Here is an 18,583-nt window from a genome sequence, read left to right on the forward strand (position 1 = left end):
GGCACGGCTTCAGCTCTGCTCCCTCCAGTGCTTGGAAATCTGGACCGAGCCGGTGGGAAGACAGGAGCCCCAGCATCGACGGCTCTGCCGTGAAGCGGGACTGTCTTAGGGCCGGCCCAGCATCCCCGCTTTCAGAAGCAGCTCTGGCCCCTCAGACAGCTGGCAGGGAGGTTTCCCAAACCCTCTATCCCTGGGAGGCAGCTGGGACCCCTGGCCATTCCCAGAGGGGAGAGAGAGTGGAGGGAGGACAGACGGGGGGGCGGGGGCTCCTGGAACTCACCGTCCCCACCAGCGCAGCCTGTGAAGTGGGCCTGTCCCCCACGTTCCTGGTGGAGCACCCTGGGACGGCCGGGTGGCAGGCAGCACTCACTCCCGGCCACAGGAGGGCACCATTGGTCGCCGTGCGTTCTCAGTCCTGGCGGTGGGCTTTGTGGGTGTCTGTGATGGGCACCCCGCGAGCCCCGAACCGTGCGTGTGGCCAGCCTGGTCACGAGCTTCTCTGGGAAGCTGCCCTGCCCCCGACTTGTCTTCCAAGAGCCCTGCCGGCCTGTGCAGGCCACCTAAAGGAAGGGGCCAGCGGGGGGGGTGGGGATGCACTGATGGGGACCCCACGCAGCCCCTCTGCTGTGCCTGGAGGCCGTGGCCCCGCTGTCTCGGACCTGAGAGACAGTTCCGTCCTGCTTCCCCAACCAAGACTTCCTCCGAAGGGTGTCTCCTCCCGACGGCCCCAGCCTGCACCCTGCCACCGCCCCTGAGGGCTCGCCTCTACCCCCTCCCACCAGCAGGACGCCCCCAACACCTCTCTGCCGTGTCCTGAGCCCCTCCAGTCCGCTCCACCCCAGTGTCCCCTCACCATGAGTCTGGGGACAGCTGACTCTCAGGTGCCCCCCGCCCCCCCCCCCCCCCCCCCCGTCTGCCTCACTCGCCTGCCGGCCCCGCCCGGGCCCCAGGTCCAGCAGCCACTACCCCCTGCCCCCGCCTCCCAGTGTCCTCCTCGGAGCTTTCCTGGGACAGAAGCTTGGGTCCCCGAAGGCCTCTGCGTCACAGGAATCCCTCAGGGCTTGTCTGCGGGACAGCCGTGTTGTCCCGCCCCCGGGAGCTCCGGAGAGAGGTGACCCACTGGGCCTCAGAGTCGGGCTTGCCCAGCACCGGGAGCCCCGTGTGCCGCGGTGGGCGAGGCAGCTCTGGTGTGCAGGGGCGCGCCGGCTCCATCCCCTCGCTGTCCCCAGCACGGCCACCCTCTACCGACAGGGTCTCGCCCTGTAAGCCTGGCTTCTGCCTGCGACTCCGGCCGTGACCAGCTGGTGTAAACAGGTGGGTCCCCCACACCCCTGCCGGGCCTGGGACCGAAATGCAGCTTGGCCAGGGGCGGGCCTAGGGGTGCAGCTGACCACAGACCTCACTGTGGGGACCGCCCAGCCCTTGCTTCCGGACTCTTTTCAGGCTGCTCCCAGCTCCTGCCCAGGGATGGGGAGGGGGCACCCACACGGCAGGGCTGTGGGCCTGGGCCACCAAGGCCACCCAGGCGTTAGGGAGGGCACTGGTGTGGTGGGCCCAGAAACAGAGTTTGTGTGAGCTGGTCAGCCTCACTTGGCAGCCGGGCAGCTGTCCAGAGGCCACTCCAAGCCAGCCAAGGCAAGGTCTGAGGCAGCCATCTGTCCGTCTGCCAGGCCATGTGTGTCCTGTGTACTGGAACCCTTCGGTGTGGCTGCTGGCCTCTCCTGCTGCCACCCCCGTCCACACCACCAGCCCAAGCCTGGAGCATCGGGGTCCCTGGGGGGCGGCTTCTCAGGGATGCTTGCGTTGCCCTGTCCCCTGGATGTATGAGCTCAGGGGCCCGTGGCTGGGGGCCAGAAGCAGGGCTCCCCTTGGAGTCCTTCCCCCGGGGGACACAGTGGGACCCTCCTCTGAGAGGCGCGGTCAGTGCTCCTGCCCCCGCTGTTGGTGGCACGGACTGCATGACTTTGCTCGGGAGCAGCAGCTGTGTGGTGTATGGGAAGCTAGAAAGTCTCCACGTCCTGAAGATGCCTCAGCTTCCTAAGTCTGTGTTGCTATGGGCCAGAGTCCCCAGGGTGGTGCAGACAGGATGGGTACTCGGGGGGGTGTCCCGGCCCCAAGATGGGTCCTGGCACGTGGGCAGCCTCAGCGTCTGCCTCTGGGGTCAGCGCTCCCTCAGCACATCCCCTGACACCCGGGAGCGGTGCCGAGACCCCAAGGAGGGCTCCTGCCTGGGCCCGTGTAGGGGGCTGTCCGGGAGACAGCTTACAGGGGACTGAGAGCACCCAGAGTCGGAGCCCGGGGTTTAGCCCGTCTGTGCTCATCTGCTGTGAGACACTGGGCAAGTGACTCAACCTCTCTGAGCCTCCATTTTCCGACTCTGGGTTGGAGAGATAGTGTCCTCCTCGTGGGGCCGTCACGAGGGTTAAAAATAGATCTGGCGTTCGGGATAAGTTAATGTACAGTCTCTTTGTGCGTGTGTCTATACACACAAACAGTATAAACATAGATTATGTATCTACAGTAAATACACACACATATTTTTTAAGCAGACTCCACGCCCAGCATGGAGCCCAGTGCAGGCCTGAACTCACGACCCTGATAGCAAGGCCTGAGCTGAAACGGAGAGTCGGAGGCTTAACCCACTGAGCCGCCGAGCCGCCCCTTCTCCGGGTGTTTCATTTGTCATTTTATTAATTTGTTTCAATTTGGGCTGCTGACAGGCGTTTTGCCGTGTTCTGATCAATGCCTGTGTGTGACGCTGGTCTTCTGACAACGGCAGCGTGAAGGGACATGGGGAGGGGGCGGAGGCCCTGGGGCCCGCCCTGCCCGTGGCCAGCACCTGGCCCTGCCCCCGGCCCTGCATTTGCATGAACACCGACACTCAGCTGAGGGCATTGGGCTCCGTGTGGGGCCCAGCGCGTGGGCTTTGTGGCAGAAAATGGGTGCGTTTGGGCCACAGGAGAGAATGTTCTGGGTTTGGAAGATCCAACAAGGCGTGGGGTTCCCACGTCGGATGTGGAAGGGTGAAGGGAACCTACCCATCGTGAACGACAGGGAGTCCCTCCAGGGGACGTTTCAGCGAGAAGGGGAGACGGAACTGGGCCCTCTTCTCTGCAGAGGGGAGACATGGGGTCAGGCAGCGAGAGTGAGAATCCAGCTACCAAGCCCTTGATGGGTTTCAGGAATGACCCATTCGCCCTCGCAGCAGCCCCAAGAGGCCGACACCATTTGGGTGCCCGTTTTTGAGGGAAAGGAAATTGAGATGATCCGTGTGCCTCAAGGAGCCCCCCAGAGCCCTGACCCATTCCCGGCCCCCTTGGTACCGCCTCTCCTGGAGAATGGGGTGCGCGCTCCTGGTCCGGCGGTTGCTGGTGTGTGCGGCAGAAACGAGCGTCTCTGGGGCCTCTGTTCTCCCCCCCGTCAGGAAGGCCGAGAGCCCAGGTGACGATCTCTGCTCAGGGCTTGAGAGCTGTGCGGCCCCCTCCAAGGGGGCTGTGTGGCTGCGTGGCTGGGAGGGCGGTGTCCGCAGAGCCCCTGCCCTGGACAGAGCTTGCCCAGGGAAGCTGTCTCTTCTCCCTGCCGTGGCTCCCCGGGCTCCCACAGCCAGCCCAGGACAGAGTGTGGGAACCGGGGTTCCCCTCGCCTGGCAGCTTCCTCGCTGGCCCGCCCAGCCTCAGCCCGGCCGGCTGCAGGCAGCGTGTGGGGAGTGTGGCTGCCGTGGACCCCACCCGGCGCCGGCGCTCAAGCAACAAACAGACCTTCCCTGCCGAAGAGCCGACCTCGTTCCACGGCAGTGCCGGGGGCCCGTCTCCACACAGAAGGGCTCCTCTGACGAAAGCCGACGCCTGTGCCTGCAGCCCCCGAAGGCCGTGGCTGTGACTGAGCCGGACCGCAGGGAACAGGTGGAGCCCCTCCTCCCCAGAGCGGGGGAGCGCACAGAGCCGGCCGCACCCCTGCCCTGCGCATGGCCGTCGCCCCCTGAAAGCGGAGCAGGAAGGACGCGCGGACAGCCCTGGCTTTGTTAGGTAACGCGTGCAGCCGCCTGGCCTTGCAGCCTGCATCACTGACACCTGCTCCGTGTCATCCTGATTGTCGTTTACACCCATGAGTGGCTCGGCACAGAAGGTCACAGAAGGGCACAGACTTGGAGATGAGAAACTCACGTCGGCGCCTTGGGCCGTTCTTCCCGCGGCGGGGTCGGGCTGGCGGCGGCCGCAGCCGGCGCACACAGTTGCCTGGCTAGGGGGTTGTCCGACCGACCTGACCTCCCCGGTCCTCACGGTGACTCGGGCGTGTGCTGGGCTGAGGTCGGACCTGTCATTCCGCGGCCGCTCAGCGCTCTCTCCGCCACAGGCGCCGCCGCCGCAGGGAGCCACTTCTTGCCTCCCGTTGCCGACGGACGCTTGTGAGCCTGCGGGCGCCTCGGGGATCTCCCCAGAGTGTAGCAACGCCATCAAGCAATGCCACATTCTATAACGTGGACACATGCAGGGACCTCAGAGGCCAGGACCGATGTGGCGTCGGAGCCCGACACTTGTTTTGGAGGGCGCAGCCAGCTGGTCAACCCGGAAGGGACCGTGATCGGCTGTTGGGGTGGAACAGAAGGGGTCGCAGCCCCAGCACGGGGGTCTGCCGGGGTCTTTGCGCCGCGAGACGGCCGGCGTGGGGCGGGGTGTAAGCAGCACACGGCGGGTGTCTGTCGTCTTTAGATGAGAGCCGCTCTGCAAGCTGCCCGGACAAGGCTCGTGGAAACGCAGCCGTCTGCTCAGATGCCGGCCTGGCATGCCTTTCACCGTGCAGGGCGGAAGCCGCCCCGGGCTTCCCGGTGTGAGGTTTCCTCAGAGCTTAGGCGAACGCCCGCGAGCCTGTTCATGCTAACGCGCGTCTCTGTCCCCGTTTCAGCCTGCAGGATGCCGGCGTCGGATTCATCCTGGTCATAGACCGAAGGCAGGACAAATGGACGTCCGTGAAGGCGTCGATCCTGCGGATAGCAGTAAGTGTGGATGCCTGGGCTCTGACACCTGCCTCTGTCCGTCCCCTCGGCCGAGTGACAGCACCGCGTCTGTCCTCGTCGCCCGTCTGCCCGGTGACGGCTTGCGCTCTGCTGGCCAACCGTGCGGTGTGCCGGCCCCCGCGGCCCCCGGGCTGCTGGACTCGCTGGAGCAGTGTGCGCGCGTGTGCACGGTGTGCGTGAGTGTGTTCTCAATGCGTTCGCTCTGAGCGGGCTCTTTATCATTTAGAAACCGTTCCAGCAGCTGGTTTGTTCTGACCATTGGGTCTGGGCGACGCCGAGGGCGTGTGTCCGCTCTTCAGGGGACACAAGGTCCTGAGTTAGCAGCACGTCCTGTGTCGTCCAGAGAACCTCAGGCGACGCGTTTGCAGCCGCGCGGAGGGGCTTTCCCTAACGGACGTTTTCTTTCCCAAGAGGGGTGTTTACCCTTTAGTTTTCCAACAACCCAGACACCTTGACCCTCCTTGGTACCCGAGCCTGCGGCCAGCAACCCCGTGGCCACCTTCCACGCTCAGCAGGGCGGCTCTCGGTTCCACGCTCGCTGTTTTGAGCCTGCGGTGACGATCCGGCGGGGGAAGAGTTGCCCACGAGCTCCTCATGGAGCCGCCCACGCTCGCTCACGGCAGGCAGCGAGGGGACCAGGAGCAGCCGCGGCTGCGGTCGTTGGCCGGGACAGCTCCCTGCTCCCATGCACTTCTTAACCACCCAACCCGAGGGAGGGAACCCCCTAACCTCTGGCTCCGGGTCTTGTTTGCACGCGCACACGCACGCACGCACACACCATCTTTGGTTGCTGACCCGAGAGGCGGCTGTGTTGCGGCTCCGGGCGTGACAGACGAACCGCTCGCTCCCGCACGGATGCCTCCGTGTCCGGCACCGCGGGGCTGGAGGCTCGGAGTCCACTGTCTGTCCTGGGCGCGGCTTCGGCGCAAACATGTCCCTGGGCTCACGGGTCCCACCTTTGTCTTTCTGAGAAAAGGTCTCCCCGCACCACCCGGTACGCGTCCCTCTCCCCGTCCCCACCCACCACACGTGTGTCCCGCTCCTCGTCCCTCCCCCACACGCGTCCTGAGCCGTCATTTATCTGAAACAAATCAACACTTAGAAACGCTTCAGAAGAAGCAGACTCGTATGAAATTAGCTCTCCCTTTCAATGCCGGTGAGGCCCACAAAGCACTTGGAAACGCCATCAGCAGTTGACAGCCAACATGTCCACGTCCTCGTTCCAAGTTCTAGGGCGGGCTTGTGCGTGGTGTCGCGTGGCAGAGGCAGGTCAGAACGACAGGGCAGAACCCTGGGCAGACGCGCAGAGGACTCAGGAAGAGTATCTCCTAAATCAGTACATCGGGCCTGGGTTGAACCTGGAGACGTCCCAGCCAAGTATGTCGTTCCAGAACGTAACACGGTTATAATAACAACGTCTTCCAGATTTAGTCTCTCAGGCCTTCGATGTTTATCGGCCCTGACCTAATGCCCCCCCGGGCACGTCCTCTGTGCTGGTCACGGGCGTCTCCTCTTCACGCATGCCTGTCCCTAGAGGGCCCTCGTCCCGGCAGGGAACAGCCTCTGCCCGTTGCTCCTCCCGCTCCCCGTCGCCCCACGGCGCAGTGCTCCTTTCGGACTCCCACTCCGGCAGGACGGCTGCTCCAGCCTGCACGACACAGGTTCCTGGCAGTCCGGTGGCAGGCGCCCAGCCCAGGCCCCCGCGAGACGGGTTGTCCGTGAACGCCTCTTGAGGCCATCGGTCGCTCCTGGGTAGGCACAGGAGCGTCCCCAAATCCAGGATAGTTTCTTAAGAAAGAGAGAAGTTACTTTTAAGAACTGAGGTGGCCTGCGAACACCCCCGCCATCGAGCTGCACCCTCCTCCCGCCAAGGCCCATCCCGGGTCCCTGTGTCGTGACTGCACGGCCAGGCGGGTTCTAAGGCGAGCGGCCCATCTTTAAACCCTTGTTTTGTGATGAAACCGAAAAGTTGGTGTTTGAGTTTTAACGTTTTCACAAACTTGTACACAATTAAAACCGAAGCTTTTAGAGTCTCTTTTTCCCTGTAAGCTTCGGGGCGCCCAGTCCTGGCTTGGAAGCCCCAGCAGTTAGCATTGCCTCCGAGCTTGTCAGGATTTCTCATTAACTCTTTTTTTTTTTTTTTTTTTAATTTATTTGACAGAGAGAGATCACAAGTAGGCAGAGAGGCAGGCAGAGAGAGAGGAGGAAGCAGGCTCCCTGCGGAGCAGAGAGCCCGATGCGGGGCTCGATCCCAGGACCCTGAGATCATGACCTGAGCCGAAGGCAACGGCTTAATCCACTGAGCCACTCAGGCGCCCCTCTCATTAACTCTTTTTATTGTATGACTTTACTGCGTCGTCACCGGCCAAAACCTGCGCGTGCGGTTAGCACGTTTCTGGAGCCTCCACTCCGTGCCTGGGGCTGCGCGGGCACCGAGCCCTGGAGAACAGAGCGTGGAGGAAGCCAGAAGCGTGCGGCCCGGTGGGGTGCAGGCCACCGACCGTCGCCGGGCCGCGGGTCGTGAGCTGAGCTGCACACACGCGGGGTGCCTGAGCAGCGCCGAGCCGTCCCGCAGGGCAGTCAGGAGGCTGTGCGCCAGGTCCCCTTGCCCTGTGTGTGGCGGCCATCCCTGAGCCCGGGGCGTGTGTGCTGAGACCTCCACCGCGGCTGTGCGGTGGGACGGGGGGAGACAGAGCCGGCACGCTCGTCCCCGTGCAGGAGAATGGCCTGGGGACAGAGTGGACCCAGAGACGCTGTCCTCTGCGGCTGGGGACCAGACGGCGGCTTCGGTGGCCTGTGCTCCCTCCGGAGGCGCTCTGGGGAGGCATCTCCCCGCAGCAGCCCGGTCGGGGCCCCTGAGACGTTTCTGCTGCGGCGCCGCCCTGCCCCACGGACAGTCCCCGAGCGCCTGGCCACAGTTTGCTGCCAGCCGGTGGCACAGTCCAGATGGGTCTGGCCGCCCGAGTGCGGGGCCGCGTGTCCGTGAAGCTGGAATTTGGGGGCTGTGTTTAGACACTGTGCGTGCCGGCTCCTGAGCAAGGCCCTCCTCGTCAGGAGGAGCGGCTTCTGTCCGGAAGCCTTCAGCTTGGCTCGGGACAGACAGATAAGGAGCCCGAGTCCGGGGTCCCCCAAAGCAGGCTTGCCGGGTCTCCTGTCAGCTCTCTGGCGCTGCCGGGGGCGATGGGCGCACTCGCCTGTCCCGGTCATGGTCACGGCTGGAGGACACGGGGGCAGACAAGGGGACCCAGCCTGACGGTCCGCACCAGCCACGGATGAGGTGTCTTCTGGAAAACACCCGGGCATGCTCCTCTGGGGCTCCGTTTCCCATGTTAGCCCCTGCAGGACGCATGCGTGTGGGCCTCTGGGGACTCGTGACGGAGTGTGCGTGTTTACATTGCGAGGGGCCTGATCCAAGCTCACGCGTGTCCCAGAGCACACAGCGGAAGGCGGTTCGGTGGAAGGAGGCGTCAGTCTGTGTGGGGCGGGACTGTGGGTTCCCCTGGAAGGCCAGGGCCATCCGTGTGTGAGGAGGGCTAGAGCTGTGTGCGGGGTCCCCACGGGGCAGAACAGTCTTGCATTGAACAAGCTGGTGAGTTCCTAGCAGGCGCCGCTTGCTGGAGTCTGTGCCCAAGGTGCTGCGCACCGACGGCGGTGAAGACAGGAGCAGAGCGAGCCCCAGGAGGGCCTCCCGTGGAGGTACACTGGCCGCACAGGAGCCCGAGGACGTCTATCCAGAATCCACTTCACTCTCTGTCTCACATGACCTTTGCGTGACCATCAGAAAGTAGACAACGTCCTCTGACCTCATGGAGCCCACTACGACCCTCCTGTGGTCACCGAGGAATTCTGCGGCTGTCACCAAAGCCTCCTTCCGGTTACCTGCTTGCACAGTGAACCCCTTGCGCTGGCATCTCTCAGCTCCAGCCCACACGGCTGATTCCAGCCCAAAGTCTGGTGCCTGGTCTTTGTGTTCAGATGTGTGTGGATCCCTAACGTCTTCTCACGCGGTCAGAGTCTTAGAGCTGCGCCGTCCATGGAAGATTCGGGAAGGTGAAGAATCGGAAAGACCAGAACAGACAGCAGGCGGGGGAGGGTGTGTTTCACCCCCGCAGCCCGTGGGGCTCACCTTCCTAAAATCTCGGGGGGGACAGACTCTGTTTCCTCTTTAAGTCCGAGCTCCCGGCCTCACAGCATACCTGCCAAGAGGGCCCAATGAGGCCGATAAAAACGATACTGAGATTTGGGAACGATGATCCTTGTCACCCCAGAGGGAGGGTTTCGTAAGGAGCTTTCCTGAAATGGCGGCGGCAAGCTTCGCAGATGCCGGTGACAGGTTGGTGCTGCCGTCTCTTCGAAGGTGACCCAGAATCTGCCCGCGGGGCCCCCGACCTTCACCACTATTCCTCTGAGTCCTTTCCTTTCTGCTCAAAGGAGCCGAACGGCCTGGGCCGTCCACGTGAACGGGACGGAGGACGGACGCCTCACCGTGGGCACCTGGCGTGCTTTGCTGGGGCACACCTCGAGGTCTCCCAGGCCCGATGCGGGCCAGCGAGTGGACGTGCCCCGATGTGGAGGCTGTGTCCGGCCATGCTGGGACACAGCGCAGCACCCCGCTGCCCACATCTCGTCCCCAGGGCCACAGTGGCCGCACAGACACGTCGGGGACCCTGGGGAGTGTGCGAGCTTCCGCCCACCCAGAGGCACGGGTGACCGACTGTCAGCAGCACCCTGGGGCCCTGGGGATGGCGGTGCCTGCAGGTGTGGGGGGGCCCCCGCTAGAAGCCCAGCGCACAGGGCTGGAGACACAGCCCGGGGTCACCAGTAAGCAGGCGGCAGCTCAACCCCAACAAGGAGCCCAAACGTGGGGGCCCAGGAATGTCACCGGTCGTCAGTGGCCTTGGGTCAGAGACATGCACAGCGGAGAATCAGGGCTGGGAGATGCGTGTTGTTTGGCAGCGAACCTGAAGAGGGGTGGGGGCGGGTACGTTTCCTGGTGGAGTGAGGCCCTCGGGCCCCGGGGCGCTGGGCAGGGCTGAGTTGGGGGGGCTGCGGCGGGCGGGCTCTGGACTCGGGTCTGTTTGCGGGATGGGGACGCCGCTGGAGGGTTTGCTCAGAAGGGCGTCGTGACACGGCTGACTCCGCACAGGGTCCCCGTGGCCCTTCCGTGGGGAATGGCTCAGGGCTGTGTGGGGGCAGGGGGCGGAGCCTGCTCGGCCAGGAGTGGGGAGCCCAGGGCAGGCGCCAGGGGGGGAGTCACAGGCTTTGGAACTGGCTGCGGGGCCTAGAGGAAGGGGCGACCAGGAGAGCCCGGGGTAAGGGCCGACCACCAACCGGTCTAGGCACCGGCGAGGCACCAGCCTGGGTCACTCCGACGCCGACGGGTCCAGACCTTGGTCAGGGCCCTTCTCGGGCTTTTCTTCTGCTCCGGGGACTTGCTGTCATGTGGAGATCAGGCCCAGCGGGTCCCAGGGACCTGCTCAGTGCAGATCTGGCTGTGGGATTTTGGGGGAGAGACCAGGACCCCACCACCGGCTGACCTGGGGGACCCCAAGGCCTATGGGCCAGGAGCTGAGCTGTCCCGGGGTCCCTGCTCCTAAGGCACCGGCTTCTCCCAGGAGCTCCAGCCCCCATGGCACCCACTGGATCAGACACTCGGGGGCCCCGGTCTGAGGTGCGACCAGGGGTGTCACTGGCTCAGTGGCAGCCCACGCCCAGGCAGCGACTGCTTTCCAGGGAGGAAGGCGGCCCAGGGTACACGTGTTGTCAAGGTCCTGCCCCCAGGGCCTCACGAAGATGGAAGGGCGCCTCTGTGTGCCCGAAGACGCCTACTGGGACGGGGAGGGTCACGGGGAGAAGGCTGGGGCAGCTCCTTGCTGGCTCCTGGCCCCGGGGCTCGCATCTGCCGGCCCCGCGTAGAGCAGGGTGGGTGTGGGGGCCCTGGGCTGCGGCGGCAGCCGGCGCATCCGTCGGCGGGGAACGGTGAAGGCGCCGGGACGCACGGAGCTGTGAGCGCAGCCGGCACAGCAGGGTCTCTGGGCCGCGCTGTGGGCTTTGCTCGTCTCAGACCCTGCCGTCCTCTGCTGAGCGTCGTGTTCCGGCGGCTTTGGCACAGCCACGCGGAAATCCGACTCAGTTCCTCCAGAACCTCTGCCTTCAGCGACGGGGTCTTCCCGGAAATCGGCGTCTGGGAGTAACCGGTGCCTGGAATGGGCTTTTACTAAAACTCTGTCACGCCTCGTCTCGGAGCCTCCGTGCAAGCACGAGACACCGCGTGTTCCAGACGGGGAAACAGAGGCACAGGCAGGTCGGGCACTTGCCCCAGGTCATGCCCCTTGCAGGCAGGGCTGGTCTGCGAGTGTGTTGGGGTGACTGAATCCAGAGGCGTGTGCGCTAACCCACACGTCCGCGGGTCTCTCTGGCTTCCTGTTCGTTTGACAAGCGTCTTGGCTCCCTGGAGCTGTCCTCGCAAAGCGCCCGCAGACTGGGGGCTGGGAACGGCAGAGACACTGCCCCACAGTCCGGAGCCGGAGGTCCGAGCTGAAGGTCCTGGGGCTGCGAGCGGGACGCAGCCCCTGTCCCCTGGCAGCGGAGGTTTCTGGTGACCTCTGGGGCTCCTCGGCTGGCAGTCGTGTCTGCCGTCCTCACACGGCATCTCCATGTGTGTCCGTGCCCGAGTGTCTCCCTTCCGTAAGGACCAGGCACGTTGGCTCAGGGGCCGCGGTAATGACCTCGTGCAAACCTGCTCGGCTCTGGAAAGACCTTGTCTCTGAAAGTCACGTCCCAAGACACTGGGGCTTGGACTTGACATGTGACTCTGGGGGACGCCGTTCGGCCCGGAGCAAGTGTAATGAGCGTTAGACTCAGAGCTGCTAACCTTGGGGTGTTTGCCCGCCAGCCTGACCTCCTTCCTTTTCAGAAGGGGCTGTCCCTCCGGAGCCCGGTGTCAGCAGCCACTTCTGCTCAACTCCCCCGCGTGGACCGTGCGGCCCGGGGCAGGCGCGAGGCCCCCACGCCCCCCGAACGCCTGCCCATGGCCCTTCTCTCCCCCGCAGGCGTCCTTCCCAGCAAACCTCCAGCTCGTGCTGGTTCTGCGGCCCACGGGGTTCTTCCAAAGGACTCTCTCTGACCTGGCATTCAAATTCAACAGAGATGACTTCAAGATGAAGGTGCCGGTACGTGAGTCCCGCGTCCGCTCTGCAGGCGACCCGGTGGGTGTCACTGCGCCCTGGGCCGTGCGCAAGAACGAAGCTCCCAGGGCCTACCCGCATGGCGGCTCCGGTGGGAAGGGCTGGTCCGCTCCCACGGGCCTGCCCTCCCTGCCACTCCCCGGGGCCGTGTCCCCACTGTGCCTTGGGCGGGTCGCTGTGGGGTGCAGGCGCTGAGAGCCACGAGTCTGGAACATTCTTACCCAGCAAGGGTCAGGCAGAAGAAAAAGAGAGGCCCGCGGGCTGAGAGCCATGGTCCGCCTCCTAGTGAGGAACAGACAGGCTCTGCCCGTGCTGGGGACAAGGTGGGGGCAGGGGAATGGGGGCCAGTGGGGGTGGGTGGCCCCGGCACGGGCAGCCCCAGAGAGGGCACTGCAGGCCTCCACCCCCGTCCTTGAGAACAGAAGGCCACGTAGGGTCCCTTACCGGGGTGCCCGCGGGAAGCCGGTTTCCCGTGACTCCTGCTCAGTCTCGCAGGGCCCCGGTGCATGTGTCCTCCGGGAAATCACTTGTTCTCTGGTGCAATGAGGATGAGAACGTACAGGGCCAGCCTGAGGCCTCGTAAGCTCCCGACAGTATGTACGAGATCGCGTTTGCCAGCCCATGAGTCCCATGGCGATGGTTGTCCGTGAGATCCGTGCCTCTTCCTCGGTGCGCCGGCTGGCGGGCACTCTGCGCGGTCAGAGGCCCTGAGGGAGGCGTCACGGGCTCATGGACGAGTTGCCCTCAGCAGCCCTAAACCGCAGGCTGGGGGTCTTGGGGACACCGGTGCGCTCCTGGTTTGAAGTACTAGGTGCCTTCATTTCTGATGGCCCGTTTCCCGGGGACGGGCCAGGAAAAACACGGAGACCCCGCCAGACGGTAGTGGGCCAGCCCGGAAGCCACCAGTGCGTGGTCTCCCCCGGCCTCGTGACCCCCACGTGTCCAGCCTGTCCCTACTCAGGGCAAGTGAGCCTGGTTGCAGCAGCTCTTGACCCAGACGCCCAAGGACGGCAGACGGGGCCCTCCCCAAGGGCCGTGCCTCCCCTGCAAAGGGCACAACGGGTCCGAATCCATGAGTTCTCAAGAACAGGTTTCACAGAAATCACCGCCAGGGCCTTCAGCTTGCCGGTCCATTTTCGATAACCCTTGAAAAGTAGAAAACGTCCTCTCGAGAACACCTGTTAAAAGGTGATCATTTTAGCAAAATGTCCGGTTTGGGTGCTGCGTGCTGACCTCAGGGTGGACAGAAAACGCTAAAACGGTCCTACGCCCTCTGTCGTGATTAAACGTATGCGAAGCCTGTGCGGGGTTCAGCTGGGCCACGGGAGTCACGGGGAAGGTGGCCAGGCTTTGGTCACGCGGTCGTGAGACAGGCTCTGCTGCTGGAGGGGCGGAGTCGGCTCTGCTGAGACCCCGGCCACCAGCTGCTTCTGCGTGAAGGTCGTGGCTCGCGGGGCCTCGGCACCGTGGACCGTCTGGACTGCGTTTCCCTCTGTGATGGGGCTATCCCGGGGGGTGGGATTCAGCGACACCCCACATCGTGATGGTCAGAAACATCTCCAGACGTTGTCTGGCATCCTTTGGGGACAGAACGTCCTGGGCAAGACCCGAGCTTTAAACTGACACCCAAGACGCGAACGCGGCCGTTTGGACTAATGCTCTCAGGATGTGTCTGCTAGCGCCTGTCCCACAGCTTACAAAGCAACGGCTGTGTCTTGATCCAGAACGTGTGTACAGAATGTCCCAGAAAGGGCAAGCGAAAGACAAGTTCGTGGGGAGAGCATCCTGGATCCCACGGAAGGGCACAGCCCAGACTCTGGGATGCCTGCGGTGACCCCACTGGGTTTCTGTGGGCATAGGAACAAACCGACGTCCTTTCGAGGCGGAGTCCGGCTCAGTTTCTGCCAGGAGCCCCCCAGGGAGCCCAGAGCGCCTGCGGGACACCCAGTGTCGGCTGCGAGCCCAGCTCTGGTTGGGGTTCGAACGCCTGCCTCGATGCCGACTTCAGTCGCCACAGCCCGGTGCATGCTGAGGCCCCGGGAGCTGGCCGGCCAGCCCGGGACGGGTAGAGCAGGAGTTAAGCCTGGGCCCAAAGCCAGATGCCTCCTGCCCACGCGGCTGCCGCTAGTGACCAGCGGGAGAGCATCGTCCCTCCCCATCTGCTGGGTGGTCTCCTCATGGGGGCGGCTTCTGTCCTCCAGGTCATAATGCTGAGCTCAGTACCAGAATTACACGGTTACATCGACAAGTCCCAGCTAACCGAGGACCTGGGCGGGACCCTGGATTACTGCCACACCAGGTGGCTGTGTCACCGCACAGTGAGTCCCCCGGCCGCCCGCATGCAGGGTGGGCTGTGCGTCTCCCTGATCCCGACCTGATCGGCTGGATAGATTTTGCATGACGATGCTGCCGTTTCCAAAGACGTGTTCCCAGTAACCTCAGTTGTGTTCCCCAAGAATGAGGAGATGGTCTCAGTGGACCTCAGTCATCTAAAGCAGCAACATGAGTAACGAGTTTGGGAGGGGTTTTCTCTGGGCTCGGAGACCGGGCAGAAAGGTCAGCCCTGGGGTAGGGGGAGACGGAGCACAGAACGACTGTAGCTGAGGAGGACCCGTGTAGACAGACCCCGGTAGGTTTCTGGACAAGTTGGAGGCTCAGGAGCCGCTCTGTTGACGCGGGTCAGGCCGGCTGGGGCCCTGCCTCTGCCCCAGGTTCCCCCCCTGGGCTCCGCACCGGACACCTGCTTTCCGGGCAGCAGGAGGGCGCGCGGTGCACAGCTCGGTGATGGCTCCCCCTCTTCCCAAGGCCATCGAAGCTTTCGCGCTCATGGTAAAGCAGACGGCGCAGATGCTGCAATCCTTTGGCACCGAGCTGGCCGAGACGGAGCTGCCCAACGACGTGCCGTCCACGAGCTCGGTGCTCCGCGCACACACAGAGAAGAAGGACAAAGCGAAGGTATGTGTGGCTTCTGTGGGAGACGGGGGAGGAGAGGGGGCCCCTTGTGCCTCAGGCAAGACTGGCCTGTGGCCACGTCAAAGGCGCAGAGAGCTCTCCGAGGACGGAAAGTGCCCTCTCCTGCACGCGGCCTGAGTGCCGTGGGTCAGAGCAGCCGGACGCTGGCAGCCTCCCTCCGAAGGGCTCCCGTGCTGTCCAGACGGCCGGGCCGCTGCCCATGAGCTTCTGCTGCTGATTAGCACAAGCAAGACCGGGTGTCTGCCCACACCTCCAGACGGCGGGTGGGGGACAGCGGGCGGCATCTGGGGGACGGCATCCAGGGAGCCTGAGCTGGGTGGGCCGTGGCTTTGGGTCAGGGCTGGCCCCACCCGCAGGAACCCGCACTCCCCTCGCTTCTGGCGGTGAGGACGCCGCGGAAGCAGGCACGTCGAGGTCCGGTTTCCTGTTGGTCTCTGACCTCCTCCCGCTGCTCCCAAATGACCCGTAGCCCTCCCTGTGCCCTGGCCACAGCCAGAGGAGTCTCTGGACACCCGCCGTCCTTCGGCAGCTCTAAGGGAGACACGGGAGTGAGCCTGGGTGCCGGGCACTGCGCTGTCCCCGCAGGAGGACATGAAGCTGGCGCTGGACGAGGGGCGGAGCCTTCTGGAGAACATCAGGGAGCCTCTGGGCAAGTGCGGGGAGCAGGGCCTGAACCAGGACCAGCTAGACAACCAGACCACTGTGCAGAGGTGAGGGCCCTGGCCGGGGCCGGGGGCAGGAGGCTCTGGCCTGAGGACAGGGCAAAGAGGACACAGGGGCCCGCATCTCCTCCTCCTAACGGGAAGCGGGGCGCCGCGTGTCCTTACCGCTGACACACTCGCCGTCCAAACCCCAGAGAAAGCAGGAGCGGGGTCAAGGGGTGGTGGCTTGCTGCCCCCTTCACCTCCGGCGGACGTCGGAAGACAGAAGCCCAAACCGCCGCCCGCTCCGCCTGTAACTCGCTCAGCCCAGCCCTTTGCCGCGGACTCCGGGGGGTGTGGGCGGCCCCGGGCGTGAGGTGCAGGGCAGTGGCTCGGCAGGGAGCCCTTCCACAGGGCCCCGGCCAGGTTGTCCCCGCGAGACCCGCGTGCAGTGCACAGAGGGGAGGCGAGGCTGGGGCCGGCCACGGCCACGGAGCCCAGAGCCCGGGTCAGGCACCGGCTCCGACACGGCTTCTCCGGCGCCCAGGCTCCTGGACCAGCTGACGGAGACCGAGGCCGCCTTCGACGAGTTCTGGGCGAAGCACGAGCAGAAACTCCGGCAGTGCCTGCAGCTGCGGCAGTTCGAGCAGGATTTCCGCGAGGTGAGGGGCCAGGGCGCGGGCAGCCGGCGGGGGGCCCGGATCCACCAGCCGCAGCGGCCCGGCGGCCCAGGCGACCGTGGCAGTCGGCGGTCTCCGTCCGCCACACGAGCCGCTAGACCCGGCGGGACCAGACCCCGACGCGTGTGGCCGGGAGCCGCTGCGCCGGCAGGTTCCGCCGTCTGCGGTCGGCGTGCACTGCCCTCCGCGTTCTCGGTGGACGGTCCCGGGCCGCCCGTGCGCGCCCTCGCTGGTGTCCTGTGCTGCTGCGCGCCTGGCACCGCCCCGGCCCACAGAACCGAGAGCAACAGTCGGGCCGGCTCCGTAGCACAGGGGCTGTGGGGGTGATGCACGGGGCAACGCACTGGGGTGATGCAGGGGTGATGTGGGAGTGACGCAGGCATGACACTTGGTGACACGGGGTGACGCACGTGGGCGACGCGGGCATAAGGCAGCCTTGGTGTCCGTCTGGACGAGACTCTGCCGAAGCCCTTGATCGTTATTTACGGGAGCGCGCCGAGCCGTCCGCGTGTCCTCGCCCTGCCACGTAACGACATTTCTCCCGGTCCCTCTGGTCAAGGGGGGGGGGGCTCCCAAGTGCACGAGAAATAAGGACCCGAAGTGCAGTGTGACGCAGCCGCAAGGCCGTGGGCGAGGCCAGGCGAGCGGACCACGCGTCCCGATGCCCCCAGAGTCCTGAAAGTCACCTTTCCGGGAACACGGGGTCGGCTCAGTTGCACACGCGTGCCGGAGCTCTGGTCGGGCAGACAGGTGACCCCGGCCAGCCCGTGCGACCCGCAGAGAGGCGGGTCCTGCGCCTCTCCTGCCGGGGCGCTGAGGGAGGCTCGCCAGACTCACGACGACCCCCGGTGGTGGACGCGTGTGTGGTTGGGAAATAACCCAGCCAGACCCCTCGGGCCCTCCGGCGGCTCCCCACAGAGATGCGTCTCCCCAGACGAGCTCAGGGTCGTGGGGCTGACGCTGACGCGGTCGGCACTCGGAATATCCTGTCCGGCGCAGACCCGGGTTCCCGGCTGAGGACACGCCTCCCTCCCTCGCCACCCACCCCTGCCCTCCTGAACCCTCGTCCCCCTTTTGAGCCCCCTCCCCTCCCACCCCACCTCCTGAAGCCCTGGCAACCCCCGATCGACTCTGTCTCCGTATCATTCAGGAAGGTTCTAGAAGTGGGGAGCCCCCAGGCCTGGCTCTCTGCAGGCAGCAGGGTCAGTGAGGGTGTTGCACGTTCACTGCCGCTGGGTGCTCAGGGTCCCGGGTGTGGGGAGCCCCGGCTTAGCCCTTCCCCTATCGAGGAACATCTAGGCTGTCTCCAGGGTTTGGCTGTGGTGGAAAAGCTGTCATCGGCGACACGTGCGGCTTTTTGTGTGAACACAGTTGTCGTTTCTCTGAGGTCACACCCGGATGGCAGGTCGTGGTGGCCGCACGTTTGGCTGACAAGCTGCGACCCGTTCCCGGAGCCCCCGCCTCGTGGCCCGGCGGCAGGCGGGAGGGACGCGGCTTCTCGGCGCCCGGATCGCTGCCCCACGCCGCGCTCTTGCTATGGCTCTGCCGAGCGTCCCCCTTGCGGCCGGTGACATGGAGCCGCCCTCCCGGCTCGCGGTCCACGGTTCATCTAGGGAAAAAGCCTCTCCTCCCATTGCTGCCCATTTTCTGACCAGATTGTCTTGGTTTGGGTGTGGGTTTGGGTGTTTTACTGCTGGGATTTGGCTCCTAGTCCTGGTCAGGTGTGAGGCCGGAGCCCCTGAGCGGGTCCACGTCTCTCCATCCTCGGACAGGCTTTCCGATGGCAAAGGTTGTCGTTTCGAGAAAGTCCACTTTGTCGGTTTTTCTTTGAAGGATCATACTTCTCACTTCAATCCTAAAACCTCGGTCCCGGTATGTTCTCCGGGGTTTTCCCCTGTGACATCTTCGATTTCGACATTTAAGCCCATGATCCGTTCTAAGTTAACCCACACGCAGGGCGAGAGTCGGGGCACGACTCGGTTTTTCGTCTCTGGGTGTCTGGCAGCGTTTGTCAAAAAGGCTGCCTGCTTTCCCCTTTCGTCAGGAACCGGGGGGCGCATCCGTTCGGGCCGTCCGTCCGTCGGCGCC

General features: G+C 64.8%; 1 protein-coding gene across 1 annotated transcript in view; it reads left to right on the forward strand.

Moving 5' to 3' along the window:
* MCF2L (MCF.2 cell line derived transforming sequence like) overlaps nt 1-18,583 on the forward strand; it is a 124,894-nt gene that overhangs the window by 86,287 nt on the left and 20,024 nt on the right. Inside the window, 6 exon segments of the mRNA XM_045978175.1 lie at nt 4,903-4,993; nt 12,067-12,186; nt 14,403-14,519; nt 15,007-15,156; nt 15,760-15,884; nt 16,363-16,477. Coding sequence (XP_045834131.1) covers nt 4,903-4,993; nt 12,067-12,186; nt 14,403-14,519; nt 15,007-15,156; nt 15,760-15,884; nt 16,363-16,477 — 718 coding nt within the window.

Source organism: Meles meles, chromosome 14 (genome assembly GCF_922984935.1).
Source record: "Meles meles chromosome 14, mMelMel3.1 paternal haplotype, whole genome shotgun sequence".
NCBI lineage: Eukaryota > Metazoa > Chordata > Mammalia > Carnivora > Mustelidae > Meles > Meles meles.